Source organism: Diplotaxodon limnothrissa, linkage group LG10 (assembly GCF_057381915.1).
Source record: "Diplotaxodon limnothrissa isolate DT_005_m linkage group LG10, D_limnothrissa_male_GT1.1, whole genome shotgun sequence".
NCBI lineage: Eukaryota > Metazoa > Chordata > Actinopteri > Cichliformes > Cichlidae > Diplotaxodon > Diplotaxodon limnothrissa.
This window is the reverse complement of record NC_140605.1, coordinates 25326973-25345558: the sequence shown is the minus strand read 5'-3', so window position 1 is coordinate 25345558 and position 18586 is coordinate 25326973. Positions and strand designations below refer to the sequence as shown.

Genomic DNA, 18586 nt, shown 5'->3' with positions numbered 1-18586 from the left:
CACCACAATGTATAAGACTAATGAAAACAAATCTTGAAACTCAAGCTGCTATTTTATTTAAGCAACTTTTTTTTATTGAAAAGCCAGTGGTTCCACTTGTCCACAGTAATAATTTCTCATACACTTTCAGTTTATTTGCATTCTGTACCACTGTGATGAAACCATGATTGAAAAGAAATTCAGCTGCCCTCTTTCACTACATCCTTTTGCTCCTCTGACAATGTAAACATACTTATTATTAGATGGTGAATGAGATGGGAGATTGAAGATAAAAAGAAATACACTGTGTGACAGAAGACGGCAACAACTTATTTGGGCAAGAAGGCTTTTTTGTTTTATGATACACTCTCAATATCAGAGAGAGGAAGCACAACTTCCCTTTTTACGGCCTAGTTCTCATTAAAGGAAAGTTTATTGGCTGTGTGTGGATCATTACCTATGGTAATAGCCTGTTATCAACCCTTAGACACTCAAACAAGGAGGTTCTGCAAGGTTCACCACCGTATAAACACTGCAGTAGCTGCTGTTTCAGATTTACCAACTAATATGGGCAGCAGAAAGGGGCAGCAGCCCTATTTAAAGTGATCATTTGTACTTATTCAATAAACAACATCTAGGTAAGTGAAAAGAATAGCATGGAAAAGCAAATTATGTAGCGCAGAGTTCCTTTTTTTTAATCTGGCCGTGGTTGGGGAGAAAGTGATCAAAGCACAGGAAGAGTAATTCACCATTTTATCTCCACAACGCACTTGTATTGATGGGAGTTTAATAAAGATAATATAAAGTGTTGCCCCTATCCTCATTTTTTTCATAGGTTTCTGTAAAATTTGAACAACGCACTGACAGCTGATAGTAAGAAGTATTGATTGCGAGCCACAGTTGAACTGTAAAGGAAGTACTGCAGTGCTGAAAACACTGTTAGAACACTGCCTCATATTTTCTGTCATTTAGTTTGTTGTCAAACAGGAAACGCAGGGAAATCTCAACATGTGAGATTACAGATAATTCCTCTGACCCAGAAGAGTCAGTGGATTGTTTTTTCTCTTTTTTTGGAGTGTGTGTGTGTGTGCGTGTGTGTGTGTGTGTTGGGGGGGGGGCAATATATTTCTGTACCACCTACCTTGTTGGTCAAGGGTAGCTTACTTAAGCTGCATTAATTGAAGAATATATCTGAATTGTTTAGCAGCATTTATAAGGCTACAGAGCATCACGATGGAAGCCGATAACACATTAAGTGAGACCACTGATGAATTACTATCACTGTGTGTGTGTGTGTCTGTGCAGCCTCTCTCGTGTCATGTAACCTTTTTTAACCCTTTAAAGTCGGTCGGAGCGGGCACGCTCTGTTTTGCGTAACTATTTTTAAATCCCGGTAGCTCTGCAACCATGTAAGCTAGCGCAATAAATTTTTTGCATATGAAACCGGAGGAGTTGTACTTACATCTTATGCCATCAGCTTGTCCTAAGTCACGGTTTCCTTCCACATATACTTTTGCAAAAACTGCATAAAAAGCACTTGCAGCAACAAAAATATAATATTCCAGAAACACGCTTTGCCGATCCGATCAGCTGTTCGTAACACTTCCTACGTTGGAATAGACGTCAGCGCGAGCTTTTGCATGTCCGCCATTACCTGCCCGAAACCGGAAGTGACGTCATTTTCGCGGAAATGTAGTTTGTTTGTTTTTTTACCATCAGGGCCTCATGAGCTTTTACTGGTGTTTTTAAAAGTTATCTTTGACTTTATGACTTTCTGTGTCGTTTCTGGGATGCTTAGGACTCATATTGCACTGCTGGAAATAGTTTATTTTGATGCAAATGCTGCTTTTTTGCAAATTTGCACTATAATATTTATTTTAGTTTTTCCTGCAGTATATAAAAATTGGTGTATTTCAAAAATATAACTATGAAGACACTCAAAATAAATTTCCTGTGGTGGGAAACTATTTTGTGCAACTTTTTTGTATTTACAGTTTTGAGGGATAAGCCTCTTAAATTTCTCTAACTAGAAATATATGTTAAAAAAGCAAAAAACGATTTTCAATTTTTTTGTAGTTTATTGCACTTTTTTGCAATTTATGTAATTACTATGCACTTAATGCCAACATATTATTAAAATTTAGGCTGTAATGGTTGTATTGATGTATAGCAACTTGAAATGCTCCCAAAAATGGCTCCACAGCATGTAAAAATATAATATAAGCTCTGGCGGACTTGGTTCTATGGTAGGTCTTAAAGGGTTAATTTACTCTTTCTTACTTGAGGTCAAGCAGTTCACTTGTGGTGTGCAAAAATGTAATACAACAGTGAGTTAAAAGGTGCTTTAAAGCCCAATAAAGCTAACAGGAGCTGCTGAATCAGGTGACATGTCCTGTTCACCTATGCAGTAATCCTGCGGGGAGCCGTTTAAGAAAATGAGATCGCTTCAGCTTAAGACAAAACCAGTCACATCATCACAGGCGCTGCAAACATGCAGAGGATATAAACACTCATTTAAGTGCTTGATTCAGTGGTTTTTAATAAGAATTGATCAGAACATCAGTATGAATTAGAAGTAATTAAAGTGCTGTCTCATTCCATGAGACGTTAGAAGTGCTTTAAGGCACTGTCACTTCAAAGCATTGCACGCATTTCCTCCGATAAAAGAGAATTATTATCAGAATCCAAAAGACATTTCACTAATGTGAAAAGCTTTGCATCAATGTCTGTGTTGTTTTTTTTCCCTAACCCACTGGCCATGAATTAGAAGGTTAAGATGAAGAACAGTTGTTGTTTTTTTCTCTTTTTTTTAACAAGCTGTGTGCGGCATTGTTGTTTATGGATTCTATAGAAAGACCTCCATTAAAAATGCTTTAAGTTTTAGCAGGTGGAACACATGGTATCCTGTATATGTGAGGGAAAAGGATGGTACCTATGTTTGATGTTATCTAAATGTTATGTCAGGTGATGTATAGAAAGGGGTGAAAATGAAAGCTTGCTTTAATGTTTTTATACATCCTGGATTGTAAGAGCTCCACTGTGACAAATCCCCCTTGTGTGATCAACGAAGTACTACAGGAAGGATCAGAGTGCAGCTCTAGATCACAAAGCTACAGCATGCCGCAGGAAACATCAGAGAGCTCACCTCTGATGTTGACTTTTGTCTCTAAACGTCACCAGCATCACCTGTTGCTATCGATTCAGAATATGATTCTGAAACTTGAGAGCAACAGTGTTGTGCTGCACGTATGTACGGGAAAAAACTGTAACTCATGTATGTGCAGCAGCATACAACCAGTAAAACTATTATAGTAAATAAGTAATTAGGTATCTTAATTAAAATAAATAGCAATGTGCTTTACTTTTTTAAAACTTTTTTTAAACAATAAATTTGAAAATTTAACAATAATTATATATTAGCAATATAAAATATAGTGCATACTGGTTAATTTACCACTACAGAAATGTAAAAAAAAATTTTTTGGTTGTTACTAGTACTAGAGCTGGGCCATATCATACCGTTCACGGTAATACCGGTATAATGTTGGGCAACGATTAGAAAAATGAAATATTGCGATAGAATATGGGTAAAACCCGCATGCGCAGTGCCTTTGTTTTCATACGCACATGGCGGAAAAAGCATGGCGGCGACGGAGAATGAGAAGAGCGAAAGCAGATCGTTGAATGAAACGGATGAACCAGAACTGGTTTGTAAAAATGCTGCAACTTCAGTGGTGTGGAACTGGTTTGGCTTTCATCCGTCAGACACACAACAAAGCACTATTTTTGGTAGAGCATGCTAGCGGGCCGTCGTTATTACCGTGTTTTTTTGAAAATATGGCACACTTAAAATCAATCCTTTGATTTTTCTGAAAATCGACAGATTATAATCCCGTGTGCTTTATGTATGAATTCTGGCTGTGTTTACTGACCTCGAAACGATTTTATGTGGTACATGGCGCTCGAAAATCTGTCAAATGTTTTAGTACGACTTTGCTAAGCTACGAACCCGCAGCACTTTGATGGATTGTCGGAGCATTACGGCTATCGTAGGCAGGAGCCTCGCGGAGTGATACGTACTGCGCTTCAACATAATATTACTGTATTGTGTGTGTATAACCTCTTTTTAAGTTTTGTGGATATTAAACATGGTTATGCTGAGGATATGCCGGCCAGTTTCCACTGGAAATGCCTTTTGGTTAAACTGTCAGCAAGGAATTTGCATTTGCACTGTTAAACTTTTATATAACTTTAATGCACATAAAAAACAGCTGCTTGGTTAAGTAAAATACATTGATGTTTGTTTGTTTTTTGCACTAATAAAGTTGAGGAGTTGTAAAGTATTTTGTCTAGTGTCAATTATATCGTCAGTTATATCGTTATCGCAAATTTTCAAATGTATATCGTGATAAATATTTTTGGTCATATCATATTTTTGGTCAAATTAACCAGTACTGTTAATTTAGGACACCTGTTGTTGGATAGTGGGATAATAAATGTATATTATTTTGATTGAATACTATTAAATGTATTCATCAACCACAGCGACCAGATATAGACCAGAAGAGAGTCTGACCAAGTTGTACATGCTGCTACAATGTAGCTACAATGTCTCTGATTTCATTGAGATAAAAAATGCCTGTGGACACAAGAATATTGATCAAACTCTGTGGGGGGGGGGGGGGGTTTATAGCTCCCAGGTGTCTTTAGTCTCTTTTCCCCTGCACCTTTGATGACACATTACTTGCATTATTATTGTATTTGGTTCATTGTGCTTCTGTTAGATGCACGACCACACATATATTCATGATTCGATCACAGAATTTTAACACAGTGAAGATGTCGAATTTGTTGAATAAATTTAAAAGTTTGTTTTTAAAAAATAAACACTCTGAATATGGTTGTAGTGTATAGTAGCTTTGCATCAGTAATGTGTATACCTGTTTGATTTTGTTTCCTCTCCTCTTTAGCGAACGGTAGTGAACTCTTTATTGGCAGCGTCCGCTACGAGGACACAGGAGCTTATACGTGCATTGCCAAGAATGAAGTGGGAGTGGATGAGGACATCTCGTCTCTGTTTGTTGAAGATTCGGCTAAGAAGACTCGTAAGTCCTACAGAGTCACAGTTCACTATTTATGTAAGAAGTCAATATTTGAATTGATAAGAGTTACTCTAAAAGAAAAGCTTAGAAAATAATATTTTGGAAAAAATCACTCCCGACATGAAAGTATTGTGAAGGGTGAACTGAGGTACTGATGACACTGAGATCAGAAACAACACTGGTCAATTTGCCTGTTCGCCTCCCACTGCTGCTCATGTGGATCCACTACCTGCAAGGTTACTGTAAAAGAAAAGGACTCTGCTGTTTAAGCCAGCAGCCAAGTATATTTTGATTTTAAGCTTTTCTACTTGTTTAAGCCTTGGACAGGTGGTGTGATAAGAACTCTTATTGTCTTTGTGCTCACAAAGCGTTTTGATTGTGCTTACAGTTACAAGCCTGCCTTCACCTGGATGCACTGTCTATACTGCTGCCTCTTTGAATGTTCAATAGAAAGGAAAGGCAGGAGCTTGATTTTGACGAGAGCAAAATGCTAATTTTGAACAGTTTTGGGTTTTTTTTTTGATGGTGCACTTACTAATTGTTGAGAAATCTAAGCAAAGTTAGCACAGCGATACCTATTTATACAGACTAGGCTAGAACAAGACTAACATCATCCACAATAAACGATTGTCAGATCATCATGTATAATGAAATAAAATTCAGACATGTAATAAAGACATAGCACAAACAAATTACAGTCATTTACCAACATGTGGACAGCTCTATTATTTTAAAAAAAAATAAGCTTGCTCAAATTTGTCCTGTGCAGACAAGCGTCAGCAAATGCTCCATGCATCTCCTAAATTTTTAATGCAGTAAGTGGTGAACCTAATAAGCACCAAAACTGCTTTATGTCAGCTGACAGTGAGCCAATTCCCTATGCCTTCAGATGGTAGAAAAATAAAGAAGGAATCACCATATTCATATTAGACCAACAGTGAAGCAGCATTTCAGCAGCTACACTTTAAAGCCACATTTCTTTTGCAGTAGTATTAAGATCAAACCACAACACTATATAGCTATCGTATCGTATCCACACCAAAGCCACACATGGCTGAAACCCCAACATCACCTCCATGGTCAAAACTGATTGTGAACAACAGTAAAAACTGAATCATAGACAAACGGGTGTTGACTTTGTTTCCACATAGAGAAGAGGTTGCATCAGAGCATCATTAAAGTGAGAAGTACAGTAAAGACTAGATTACTGCAAACCATATGTAATTATTCAGTGACATATGGATTGTCGATGGCCCTGAACAGATGTCCACAGAACACCTGTCCAAATACAAGAGACAGACTAGTATTACTAAGCCCTGTTTTTAATAAACACCACTTTTAAGCTTAAGTTTATGGTTTTGTGCATCTAATTTTAATTGGTGGCATCATATCCTTACAATTATCCCTTCCCTGTCCATGATTTCAATATCATAGACTTATGAATGCTCTTATTTTTTTAACAAGAAGTTGATTACCTCAGTGGGGTAACTAGACGAATGAAACTCAAAAGGCTGTGGTTTTGAGTCATATTCAAGGTGAGATGTTTCATCTCTTCTAACTGTTCATATAACGTGATTTTGTTTTCTCATTTTATTCTAATCAATAAAAAAGATAAGAAGGTAGAAAATAATAAGTAAACTCAAACCTTCTCTAACTCGAAAAGCTAACAACAATGTCTAAGCTTAAAATTGAAGACATAACTCAAACTGACGTTGTGGTAACGTTTTTGCAAACTTTTATTTTGAAACTATTTTTCAGCAATGACTAGACACTGTGAAAACATCGCCAACGATGTTTGCTGAGACAGGGTGGCACGGATAAAAGATGAATGTCAGGCACAATAATCTTCTATTTGACCCCATTCTTTTTTATAGTAGGAAACAACAGATTTTATGGGCGACATCAAAAACTCCACGCCAGAAGAATACAGTAGCATGTAGGTTTGTGTCTGTCTGTAATGTGTTTTCCTGAGGTTGATTCACTGAAGTAAAGAGCTGCTCGTGGGGAATAGTTCAGTCAGCCTATCCGGGAACAGGAACAATATACCAGAAGTATTAGCAAAATAATCATGTCTGCAGTTAAGAGATCCCCCTCTGTGAACACACACAGCAAAGCAGTCACTGTGAGATTTTCAGACCACTTTTGCTTTTCAAGCACTTTAAAGAGTTTTATTTTTGTTCCTAATAAACAAAATTGCTGTTTTCTCCTATTAATCTGTACTTGAAATACCATCATGACAAACTGAGAACATTTTGCAAATGTATTAAAAATTAAAAACTAAATTCTACAGAATAAAGTATTCAGACTCTTAAATATAAGAGTTGTGGGAGGCTGCTTCAGTAGCCGTTACCGCTTTGTGCCTTCTTGGCTAAGTCTATGGACGTTTGCAGTTCGCTTAGTCCTTCCTTCCTTATCACAACCTCTCAATCTCTATCAAGTTAGATGGGTGGCGTCTGTGAACTGCCACCTTTAGGTCTTCCCTCAAATATCTTATGGTGTCTTTGAGTTTTGACCAGGGCACTTAAGGAATGTCAGGTGTTTCACTCAGACTGGTATCTATCAATCTTGCCTTTACAGCAGAGCTGCAACATGAAGTGCTTCTGAGACTGCCATCCCTTAGGCAAGATCATTTATCTCTGTGAACACTTCTGAAACACTTAAGACTGACCTTTTTGTTAGTCCATAAAATTGAGTTTAAATCAATTTAAACATTTCAGTTGGTACTGTCAAGGGAAATAGTGAGGTCAGTGACAAATGAAAGGCAGCAGATTAACTGTTAGGGTCCAAATATACTTTATCTAGGACAATTAACTTGTCCAAAATTAGCTCTTTGTAATATGAACTCAGTGGGGGTTTTATGGCTTTGAATGGGTCTTGAGAGACTGACAATATCATAAGTCCTTTGACAGAAATCTGTGCATTTTCTTGTTATTTATGACAATTTCATGCATAAATATGCAAGCTGATCATATTTCTTTGCCTAAAATCTCTTTGGGGTCATCTAAAATGTTTCAATAAAGGGAAAAGCAGGTTTTATGAGGTACTACATTTTTTTATGGAGTAATCTCAGTTTTAAGCAGGTTTAACCTATCAAATTAAATACTTTAGCTCTCTGTAAAATTTTAGTCTTTCATTATGTTGCATCATTTGACATGTTAGCAATACCTAAAAAGAGCTCCTGGGTCAGAGAAAATTAAACAGAATAATTGATACCACGTCTTCTCTGAAGACAAGAGTTATGTCTTGATCTAAGAGGAAGCATGACCTGTCAACAGTAGTGAGGAACATTTTGTATCTGTCAAACATAGTATTTTGGATCGACATGGCATGACAGAACTTATCTCCTGTTTCTGAAGGCATTTTGCTGGGTTGGAATAATATTTTTCTCTCCTTTTTTTCTCCATTTCCTTTTGCTCAATGGCTGATTGTGCAGTTGCAAACATTCTGTGGAGAGAAGAAGGTAATACATAACACTTCTCAAAACACTTTTGCATTCTTGTGAATAGGAAAATGTGATGTGCATGTTTGTAGCTCTGCAGGGCCTGCAGCTGGCTAGCTATGACTTACCAAGATGTTTGCCCTCCTGTCCAGAAGATTCAGAGTTGTTTTGTTTCCAGCAAAACTTTTCTTTAAGTTTTCCTCCCTTAAATCAAATCTGGGTTTTTTGTATACATTGCTACAAAGTATGTTCACCACAGGACTTAAAGAGTCAGAGTGGTTTAGAATACAGTGTAAGCTCTTGAACTGAAGTATTTGTATCTTGTTAACAGTGGGGGTTGTAAGTGAGCAGATATTTTTTTCCGCTTTAATGACTCATGTTGCATGTTTATGCTTCATTTTTTAAATTGCTTGGCAATAAAAATGGTGTGATACCTCACAGTACTTTTGTGCAAAAAGCAATATCCTAATAGTCTAACAAATCAATATCAACCACTAGTTTTTGTCTTTGCATACAGCTTGCATTTATATATGAATGCAATGTGTTTAACACATTTATTAGACCACCACCCACTGAAACGTTTATGCCACAGTTTCTTTCTTTATCTTTAAGTTTATGTAATGGTTAAAAAAGTGATCAAATTGACAGATTTATTGCTAAACTATAATTATTTTGGGGCTCTATAATTTTTCATAATTGCTGTTTTTACAAAAAGCAGACAGAATAGTAAAGCACATTATTTTTTGATTAAGATGCGACTTTAATATTTTAGTGATTTCTTTATGCTTGATTAATTTCTTCTAATTTATTAGGTGGTCTAATAAATTTGTTAAGCACTGTATATATGTGTGAATAATGATATGTGAAGGACTAATAATTTGTTAGGGTTAGGGAACATAGGATTGCTGAGTCCTTGCTATGTTTTTAGCTGCTGTTTAGACTTAGCAGAATACATGTGAAAAATTGTGTTTTTAATTTATGTCTCTTGCTGTATTAGACTGTGAACAAATTGCCTTTGTAAGCGCTGTCAAACAGCTGGCAGTCACATACTGCCCATCCATGCTAACATGCTAACTGGCGTCTTGCTGTGTCTCCTCTGGCAGGAAAATTTAAATGCCAATCACAAATGACAGAAAAGATGGGAGCTGGATTTTTTAAATTTGTATTTCTTCCCTTTTTTTTATAAAAATTGACAATATGTTTTCCTGTCCGCTTGTTTTGACTTTTAGGGCTAAGTGTGGGAAACATGTTCTACGTGTTTTCTGATGAGGGCATCACTCTTCTTCAGCCTAGTGAATGTGAAATACGGAGACATTTGAAGCGGACAGAGAGGATTGTCGCTACCTATGTAAGTGCATGTGAATTTAATAATGAAATAAATTAAATAAGAAGAAAATACACAAAAAGTGCCCATTAGCTAATGAGTGACCTATAGGTGAGTTTCAGGCTTCCTCTATATTTTACTAAATAGATTTCAGGATGGTGGTGTTTGTCACTGCTGAGCAGATGTGTTTTAAAATCAAATTACGTGTGAGGTAGAAGAATGCCACTCAGTGTATTCTCCATCACTTTTTTATAGTAGGTGTGGCATGCATTCATCATGCCATGGTAGAACATAAAAGTATCTCGCAGTCAGTAAAAAGGTATTAGTTTCTTACACCATAATACAAAGAATGACTATGAGGTACCAGGTGTTTATATAAGGGAAACATGCAATTATCTTTTAAAATCTCGGGCATTTTGTCCTTTAACTTCAAGATCTTTGAGTATAGGGAGTAAATCAGGACACCCTTTCATTGTTCTGAAACCAGAAAAAACATCAAACAGAACAAACAAACTAAACATCTCTGTAACTGCCGTCAAAATAAAAACATAATGCAGCAGTGACTTTTTTTTTTTTTTTTTACTTGACCACTGAAGAGAGAGGACCCCACACACTGTAAAAGGGTCCCGCCGTCTCCACATGTCTAACCCTTTGCAAATTTGGTGAGAAAGAACATTAATTCTGTGGATTTGTTAGCTTAAAGGCCAGTATGCAGGTCTTAGTAACCCATCTGTACTCGATAGCACTCCACTAGAAACTCAGGGCAGGGTTAGGTTTGGATTAACAGCCTTGCCTTTTTTTTTATTACAGACTTTCATGTGTGATACTTCAATAAGATATTTAATATTATATTTTTCTAAAAATGTGTTGGATTTACATGTAGCTAATAAGCATTTACTTATTTACTTACACAACAGCATTGTGCAGTTGCTGCAGATGTATCCTCTAGAGGTGGGTTTTGATTATCGATTTATCGCTTGGATAATGTGATATTGATTCATTAAAATCCTGAATCAATTTTTAAATATAAATGTATTTTGCCCGAAACGCCAGAATGTCAGGTTAAACCTCCCAAAATTTCAACAACTGTGTTTACGTCTTTTTTTTGCGCTGGATTCTGAAGCTGCAGGTTTTATCTCTCTCCAAACGATATTGACTGAACCAGCAGCAAAAGAAGATCCAAACTATGCTTCACATTTCACTTCACATAAGCATCGTCATGAATTCCGTCTTACTTTTGCTGTTTTATTCCACAATAAAATCACACTTCCTGCAGAGCTCTCCGTCTCTCTCTCTCAGGAATAGTTTCCCATCTAAAAATCTCTGTTTTCTGCATTATTCACTTGCTTATTATTACACACCAGTCTACCGTTGTGTGCAGCGCTGTCGGCCACTGTTTTTCTTTTTTTTTAACTTTTTAAAATTACGCAAAATTGCAAAATGCTTAGCTGTGTCTTTAATAAAACCTCTGTAACTTTGCTCTGCTTCACTTCAGCAGCATCAGGTAATGTTCAGATGTTGATTAATGCTTTTCTTTCGTTTTTGTTCTACTGCAGAATATTTTTAAGGCAGCTATCAAATCTCCTTCATGTTTTTCTGTGTTTTATTCTCTGTTACTTTGACACAAAGACATCTGCTGTAATGCGTACACATCTGATGAAGTCTCACAAGTGTCAGCTTTCTTTTTATAGATATAAAAATATGGATATGTACTGATAAGTGATCAGAATTACAATATTTCTGACTGTCTGAGGCAAAATTTCCCCGAATCGATTAGATTCTAGAAATCAGTGACGATACCCAGCCTTAGTATCCTCCTGCTTGTCTGGCACAAGCAATCATGTCACATTCAGAATCTGTTAAATCCTCTTTCATTCCCATTCTAATGCTCAGTTTAAACTTCAGCATGTCATCTTGGCAATAACGACATACCGGTACCTACCTACACTGACTTACTGTCATGTGATTGGCTGATTCAGTATTTGTATTATTGAGTAGTTGAACAAGTGTAACTAACAAAGTGGCCAGCCAGTCTACATCCTATTCCCAAACAGCTCACCAGAAATCTCATCATCATCATCATCATCAACTTTATTTATAAAGCACTTTAAAACAACCACAGCTGACACAAAGTGCTGTACATTGGAACTGTAAAATAAAATTACATGAGATATAAATAAAAAACAAATAAAAGAAGAGTGAAATCATTAATTAAATAACTACTGCATTAAAAAAGAAACTAAGTCTCACTGAGGTTAAAAGCCAAGGAATAAAAGTGGGTTTTAAGACGTGATTTAAAAGTGGACAGTGAAGGGGCCTCTCTAACATGCATGGGCAAATTATTCCATAATTTTGGAGCCACAATAGAGAAGGCCCTGTCCCCTCTGAGCTTCCTCCTGGATCTCGGTACCTCCAGGAGCAGCTGGTCAGCTGACCTGAGAGACCGACAGGGTATGTGGGGATGAAGAAGCTCAGAGAGGTAAGGCGGGGCAAGACTGTGTAGGCATTTAAAAACAAACATAAGAATTTTAAAATTAACTCTAAAAGACACAGGCAGCCAGTGCAGAGAGGCCAGCACAGGGGTTATATGCTCTCTTTTTCGAGTTCCTGTTAGGAGTCGTGCAGCCGCATTTTGAACCAGCTGCAGACGTGAGAGCAATGACTGACTGACCCCCACATAAAGTGAGTTACAGTAGTCCAGGCGGGAAGAAATAAAAGCATGGATCACTGTTTCAAGGTGCTGCCTCGAAAGAAAAGATTTTAGTCTTGCCAGTCGCCTTAAATGATAAAAACTGGACTTCACCACTGCTCTGATTTGGTTGTCCAATTTAAAATCACTGTCCAACTTAAAACCAAGGTCAGTAACAACAGATTTAAAATAGACTTCCAGGGATCCTAAAACAACAGAGGAGGACTCACAGGGACCACTGGGTCCAAACACCAACACTTCTGTTTTCTTTTTATTAAAATTTAAAAAGTTTCGAGCCAACCAAGCTTTAATGTCATCTAGACATGTCAAGAGAGGTTTTATGGAGATGGCATCCTTGCGTTTTAGTGTCAAATAAATTTGGCAGTCATCGGCATAACAGTGAAATGAGATCCCATGCCTTCTAAGGATAGAACCCAGAGGCAGTAGATACAGAGAAAAGAGCAGTGGCCCTAAAATTGAGCCCTGTGGGACACCACATGACAGAGGAGCAGAAGACGATTCGTAACCGAGAAGGCTGACAGAGAAAGTTCTATCTGACAAATAAGACCTAAACCAATTGAGTGCAGTGCCACCAATACCCACTACATCATGTAATCGAGAAATTAAAATATTGTGGTCTACTGTGTCAAAGGCAGCAGTTAGGTCAAGCAAGACAAGAACAACATGGTTACCAGAATCACATGCCAGAAGGATGTCATTAAAAACCCTTAGTAATGCAGATTCTGTGCTGTGAAGGGTTTTAAAACCTGACTGAAAAACCTCAAAGATTCCATTTTCATCTAGAAAATCTTTCAGTTGACTAAAAACAATTTTCTCTAAAACCTTGGAGACTAAAGGCAGCTTGGAAATAGGCCTATAGTTCGCTAAAACTGTGTGATCAAGGCCAGGTTTCTTAAGCAGTGGCTGTACTACTGCATGTTTGAAATTTGCAGGAACCACACCAGAAGACAGACTGCTGTTAATAATGTCAAGGACATACTGTTGTATACTAGGAAAATTTTCTTTAAAGAATTGTGGAGGGACAGGATCCCGTGGGGAACCTGTGGGCTTAATATGGCGAACCACATCCTCTAAAGAGGAGAGCGTCACAAGCTCAAACTGAGTGAAAACAGCAGCGCAAGGGACAGAGACAGAGGGGTCAGAGTCAGGAGCTGTGATAAGAGCCCTGATGGTGACAACCTTTTCAATAAAAAAGTTCAGAAAATCATTGCAAATCTCAGGAGAAACTTCCAAACAGACATTCAAAGGAGTATTAAGAACAGTGTCAATGGTCCTAAATAACACACGTGGGTTATGACAGTTGGAAGAAATAATATTTGCAAAATATTCCCTTTTTGCCTCTTTAACAGTGTTCTGGTAGCGATGCCAGCAGTCTTTGAGAATTTGAAATGATACATGCAGTTTATCCTTTTTCCACCTCCGTTCTGCTCGACGACATTCCCTCTTAACAGCACGACTGCTCTCATTAAACCAAGGCTCAGGTTTAGCCTTAAGCTGCCTGGTTTTTAAAGGAGCCACAGAGTCCATGATTTTTTGACCGCAAGAATTAAACCAGGAATGTAGGTCTTCTGTGTCAGAGGAAACAAAGTCAGAAGGCCCGCCGAGCTGATTAAAAGCAGCAGAAAACTGCGCAGCAGTGGCGGGGTTAATAACCCGACAGCACCGAGTAGCAGCGCCAGGTTTAACTGCGGTATATGTCAAACCAACGTTGAATAACACAGGCATATGATCTGAGAGTGCACAGTCACAAATCTCCAAGTCAGTGACAGGCAGACCATATGACAGAACAAGGTCCAGTGTGTGTCCGTGCTCATGTGTAGGGCCACGTACGGACTGTACCAGGCTAAAAGAGTCAATAAGGCTTAAAAAGTCCTTTACCAGTGGCTTATCAGGACAGCATACATGTATATTAAAATCTCCAACAATAAGAACACTATCATAGTTGGGCATAATCCCAGCTAAAAAATCAGAAAAGTCGTTTATGAAGTTCTTATTGTATTTCGGGGGGCGATAGATGACAGCGCAGAAAATCGGGTTTGTACGACTCACCTCAAATGAGGTAAGTTCAAAGCTGGAGAACGAAGGCTGTAGAAAACACTGCTTACATTTAAAATCCTTTTTGTAAACAGTCACTGTGCCTCCACCTCTGCCTGACGTCCGTGGCGAGTTAAAATAGCAACAATCCACAGGTAAAAGTTCAGATAGAACACTGGACTCACCAACACTCAGCCACGTCTCAGTCACACACAGAAAATCCAGATCACGGGAACTGAAGAAGTCCCGAAGAATAAAAGTTTTGTTTAAAAGTGATCTGGCGTTCACCAGGCCAATCCTAGCGGGAGCTGGAGTTGGCGCTCGGGGTTCAGGGGGTCCAGAAACCCGCCGCAGCGATCTCAGATTCCGATAATGTTGACAGCGGAGGTTTAGCCTGGGAGGGCATGGGCAGCGAGGCCGAGGAGCATGATCATCAAAGCCGACCACAGGCACCAAACAGGCATCAACAGGATCCAGAAAACGCCGAGACGCAAACAGCCTTGGCAAGAATCCATGCACTGGTCGGAAAACAGCAGAATAATTCTTTAGGTAAACCTTTAGCTTTACCAAGCGACCGCTTCGTTTACCCCGGCGACGAGGACGCTTTCGCCGGGAAGGTAGCGTGGGAACCCGGTACAGGTAACCCGGGGTTTCCGATGCAAATGGGGGCAGGGGTTGCTGCCCACCAGCTCCAAAGGACACAATATTTTGGACCACAGGTTTGAGGTCCAATAGTGTCTGGCGATCATACCTCAGCAGAGACTTTGTTTCATGGATGACACAAATTAAAAATAACATAAACAGGAACAAACTTGGCAGTGACAGACGAGCAGCCACACACACCGGCGCCATCTTGCCACGTGTGAACACAAAGTTCAAATGTTGGATAAAACCTTGAATTGCATAATTTAAAATGACAAGCAGTGGATTAACACTAATCATCGATTCTAAATTCAAAATGCCATTTAGCTTTTCATGCTGTTTAATATAGATGCTCATCTTTTAGTAAACAATGTCAGTAAGTATATAGTCAAGCCAAATTATAAAAAGTAAGTTATATTTAATATATATTGTAATTATTTAATTAATTTATTCCATTTTTTTAAGTCCATTCTATAGTTCTTCATTTCAGTCCAGTATGAAATTGCCACCTAGATCGAGGCCATCCTTCCTCCTCCTCCCTCTCTGATGTCATTGGATGACTCCTCAACTGACTAAACGTAATAGGATTACTCATGTCCATTAGTCAACAGCTCACAACTACAGAGCATATAGACTATATACCTGGGGTTTTTAATCCACTAGAGAACATCCTTTTCCTCGAGCAGGGCGCTTTAGATGGTAAAAGTTCTTGTTCTTTTGAGGGATTTGGGTTTTACAGTAGCCTGTAATTGTATTAGAGATCAATACAAACTCAATAGGCCATGTGTTAGCCAGTTCCTGCTATAAACAGCAGTTTCTCCACTTTGGTGAGGTGGAGAGGAGGTGGCAACTCTGGGAACACAACCTCTGTGTGTGCATTAATGATTACATCAGTATAATGTAAGTGAGGGAGTGTGTGCATAGTTGTCTCGTCAGCAAAGACGGTGGACTACAGGGCCTGCAGGGGACATATGTTGAGTCAGTCGATATTTGAGTGAAATTACTGCAAAGTCTGCCCTCTAAATGTTAAGGATGCAAACACTAGTTTTCTAAGAGAAACATCCAGAATGACTAATAGTTATTACAGATGCCATTTAGACAATCATTAAAAGTATAACTGAAATAAAGCAAGCAGTAGTAAAGATATGCACCTTAATATGCTAAATAATGTGCTTTGTATTTTTTAATTTAAATAATATTGTTGTTATTGGTATAGTCAAGACTTAATTGTCAGTTGTCAGAGTAAATAAAAGCAAAAAAATGCAGTTGCCAGCTCCTTATAGGTGTAGATTTTCAGATCTTTCTTATGTTTTTGGACTTTTCATTTAGAATTGTCAGCTGTATTTCAGAAGGTTTGGCTTCTGAAAATTAGATTCTTTTTTAACCATTTTCTATTATTTCATAAAAGGGACATGGTGACATTAAAGGGGAAAAAGAAAGTTTTTTTTTTAACCTAGCGGTAACCATGGATGAATAGTACAATAAAAAGCATCACAGTGCCGATCTTAAACACACCAGTAAATCCTCCCAACCTTTTCCCTCCTCTCTTGCTCTTCTCCTCCTCTCCTCTGTTGGCTCTTCCCAGGAGGAGATGTGCCCTAAAGGTGAGGGGGTGTCACCTCAACACTGTGTGTGGTCCTCAGCAGTCAACATCAGAGATAAGTACATCTATGTGACCCAGCCCCTCCAGAGCCGAGTGCTGGTGGTCGATATTCAAGCACAGAAGGTGGTGCAGGTGGGTGGAGCAGGTTATAAGACAGGCCTGTCACAACACACCAAAGACAAATATCCAACATGCTAAAGGGTCATTTTAATTTGCTCCATGCTGCTAACTGCTACAGATACTAGTGCTGATGTAAGCTTGGTAATGTAAGGAAAATAAGGCCTGCACAGTTTCTCTAAGCCTGGGCTCTGGTATGTTTGATTACAGTCCAATCCCCTTAGTTAGCTCAGCATAACTGATCCGATCATTAAAATCACCAAAAACTGTTTATGTACTATTTAAATGGAATTAAAACAAAATGTAAGTCTAATATTTTTTTCCTGTAATACAGAGTCCTACATGAGAAGGTCTAACTTCACTGCTATACAACAACATGTCACTTTTATTTTCGTTTTTTACATTGTGTTCTGCGTGGCTGTAGACCATTGTCAGTCAATCTCGTGCCGTGTCTCCTGTACAGTACAGAATGCGTTCAGCTTGTCAAATTTTTCTACAAAGATTTGAACTTTGAGAGTGTTTAAAAAAGAGAGAAAAGTGTGAAAATGTTCATGCCTGTCTGAGAAAAGTGCATAAAGTTTGTATTGGGGGGTTTTACAGCCTTAAAACATCTATGATAATTGTAAAAAAATAAAGTTGCGTACTTCACGGATTTCACCTATCGCGGGTTATTTTTGGATCGTAACTCCCGTGATAAACGTGGGACCACTGTACAAGTATTTGCACACAAGTCATCAGTAACAGTTATCGTGGATTATCTACTTACTGTACATATAGAGCTGGCAAATCATAATGTGATGGGCATTTATTCAGTCAACACAGTTGACATTCACTTGTTAAAAATGTGTCAAAACCTTTTGTCTGCCTGTCTTGAAGTATACTATATTTCAAGGAAAAATAAGAAAAAAATTAACACCTTTAAAATTAGCAGGGATACATTCAAGCAGAGTTACACTATATGTCAAACATCAAACTGTGAGACAAACCGAGTTCAGACTTGACACACTACTGAACTGCAACCAATGTAAGAAGCTACATGCAAGGTAAAATAAATCAAATGCACTTCAAGGAACAATATGGTGCCCAGGTGGGTGCTAGCTGCCTTACCATTTATCTTGCCTGTAACGGCTGTTTAGAGATTAAATCCCTCAGGGGTCCTTCCCAGGGTCAGCATCATTTATACTGAGGTGCAGGATGAGAGGAAATAGGCCTAACTCAAGAGGAAAGAGGTGAAAGAAGTAGTCACTTGATTGAGTCTGGATATGTTTTTATTTCGTATTAAGATGTTATTTTAAACCAGATCAAATATAAAAGCATATTACTGTTTTGAGCATTCTGACACACATCTACAGTAAGTGGTTCTTGAAGCTGTGATCAGCTGCCTGCTTTCCTTGTCTTTTTTTTTTTTTTTTTAACTTCATCCAATACTGTAAAACTGCTTTTTTGTCCTTTGCTCCCAATACCCTGCCTCTTCCACTCCCCCTCTCTTTCTTGAAGATCCTCTTTGGCCTCTGGGTGCAGGCGGTTAATGCATCCTCCTTTTCTTTTTTTCTTTTTGCTTTGTTATCTCAAGACATCCTTTGTCACAAGACACATTTGTCATTTCTTTTAAGACAGGAGAGATGGTGGCAGGCTG

At 38.2% G+C, this 18586-nt stretch overlaps 1 protein-coding gene across 1 annotated transcript in view; it reads left to right on the top strand.

Annotated features, from left to right (window-relative positions):
* Positions 1-18586, top strand: part of fstl4 (follistatin-like 4) — a 215420-nt gene that overhangs the window by 186248 nt on the left and 10586 nt on the right. The window contains exons 9-12 of the mRNA XM_085363999.1: positions 4950-5084; positions 8515-8541; positions 9750-9868; positions 16816-16965. Of these exons, the coding sequence (XP_085220125.1) occupies positions 4950-5084; positions 8515-8541; positions 9750-9868; positions 16816-16965 (431 nt within the window). The remainder of the gene's footprint in view (positions 1-4949; positions 5085-8514; positions 8542-9749; positions 9869-16815; positions 16966-18586) is intronic.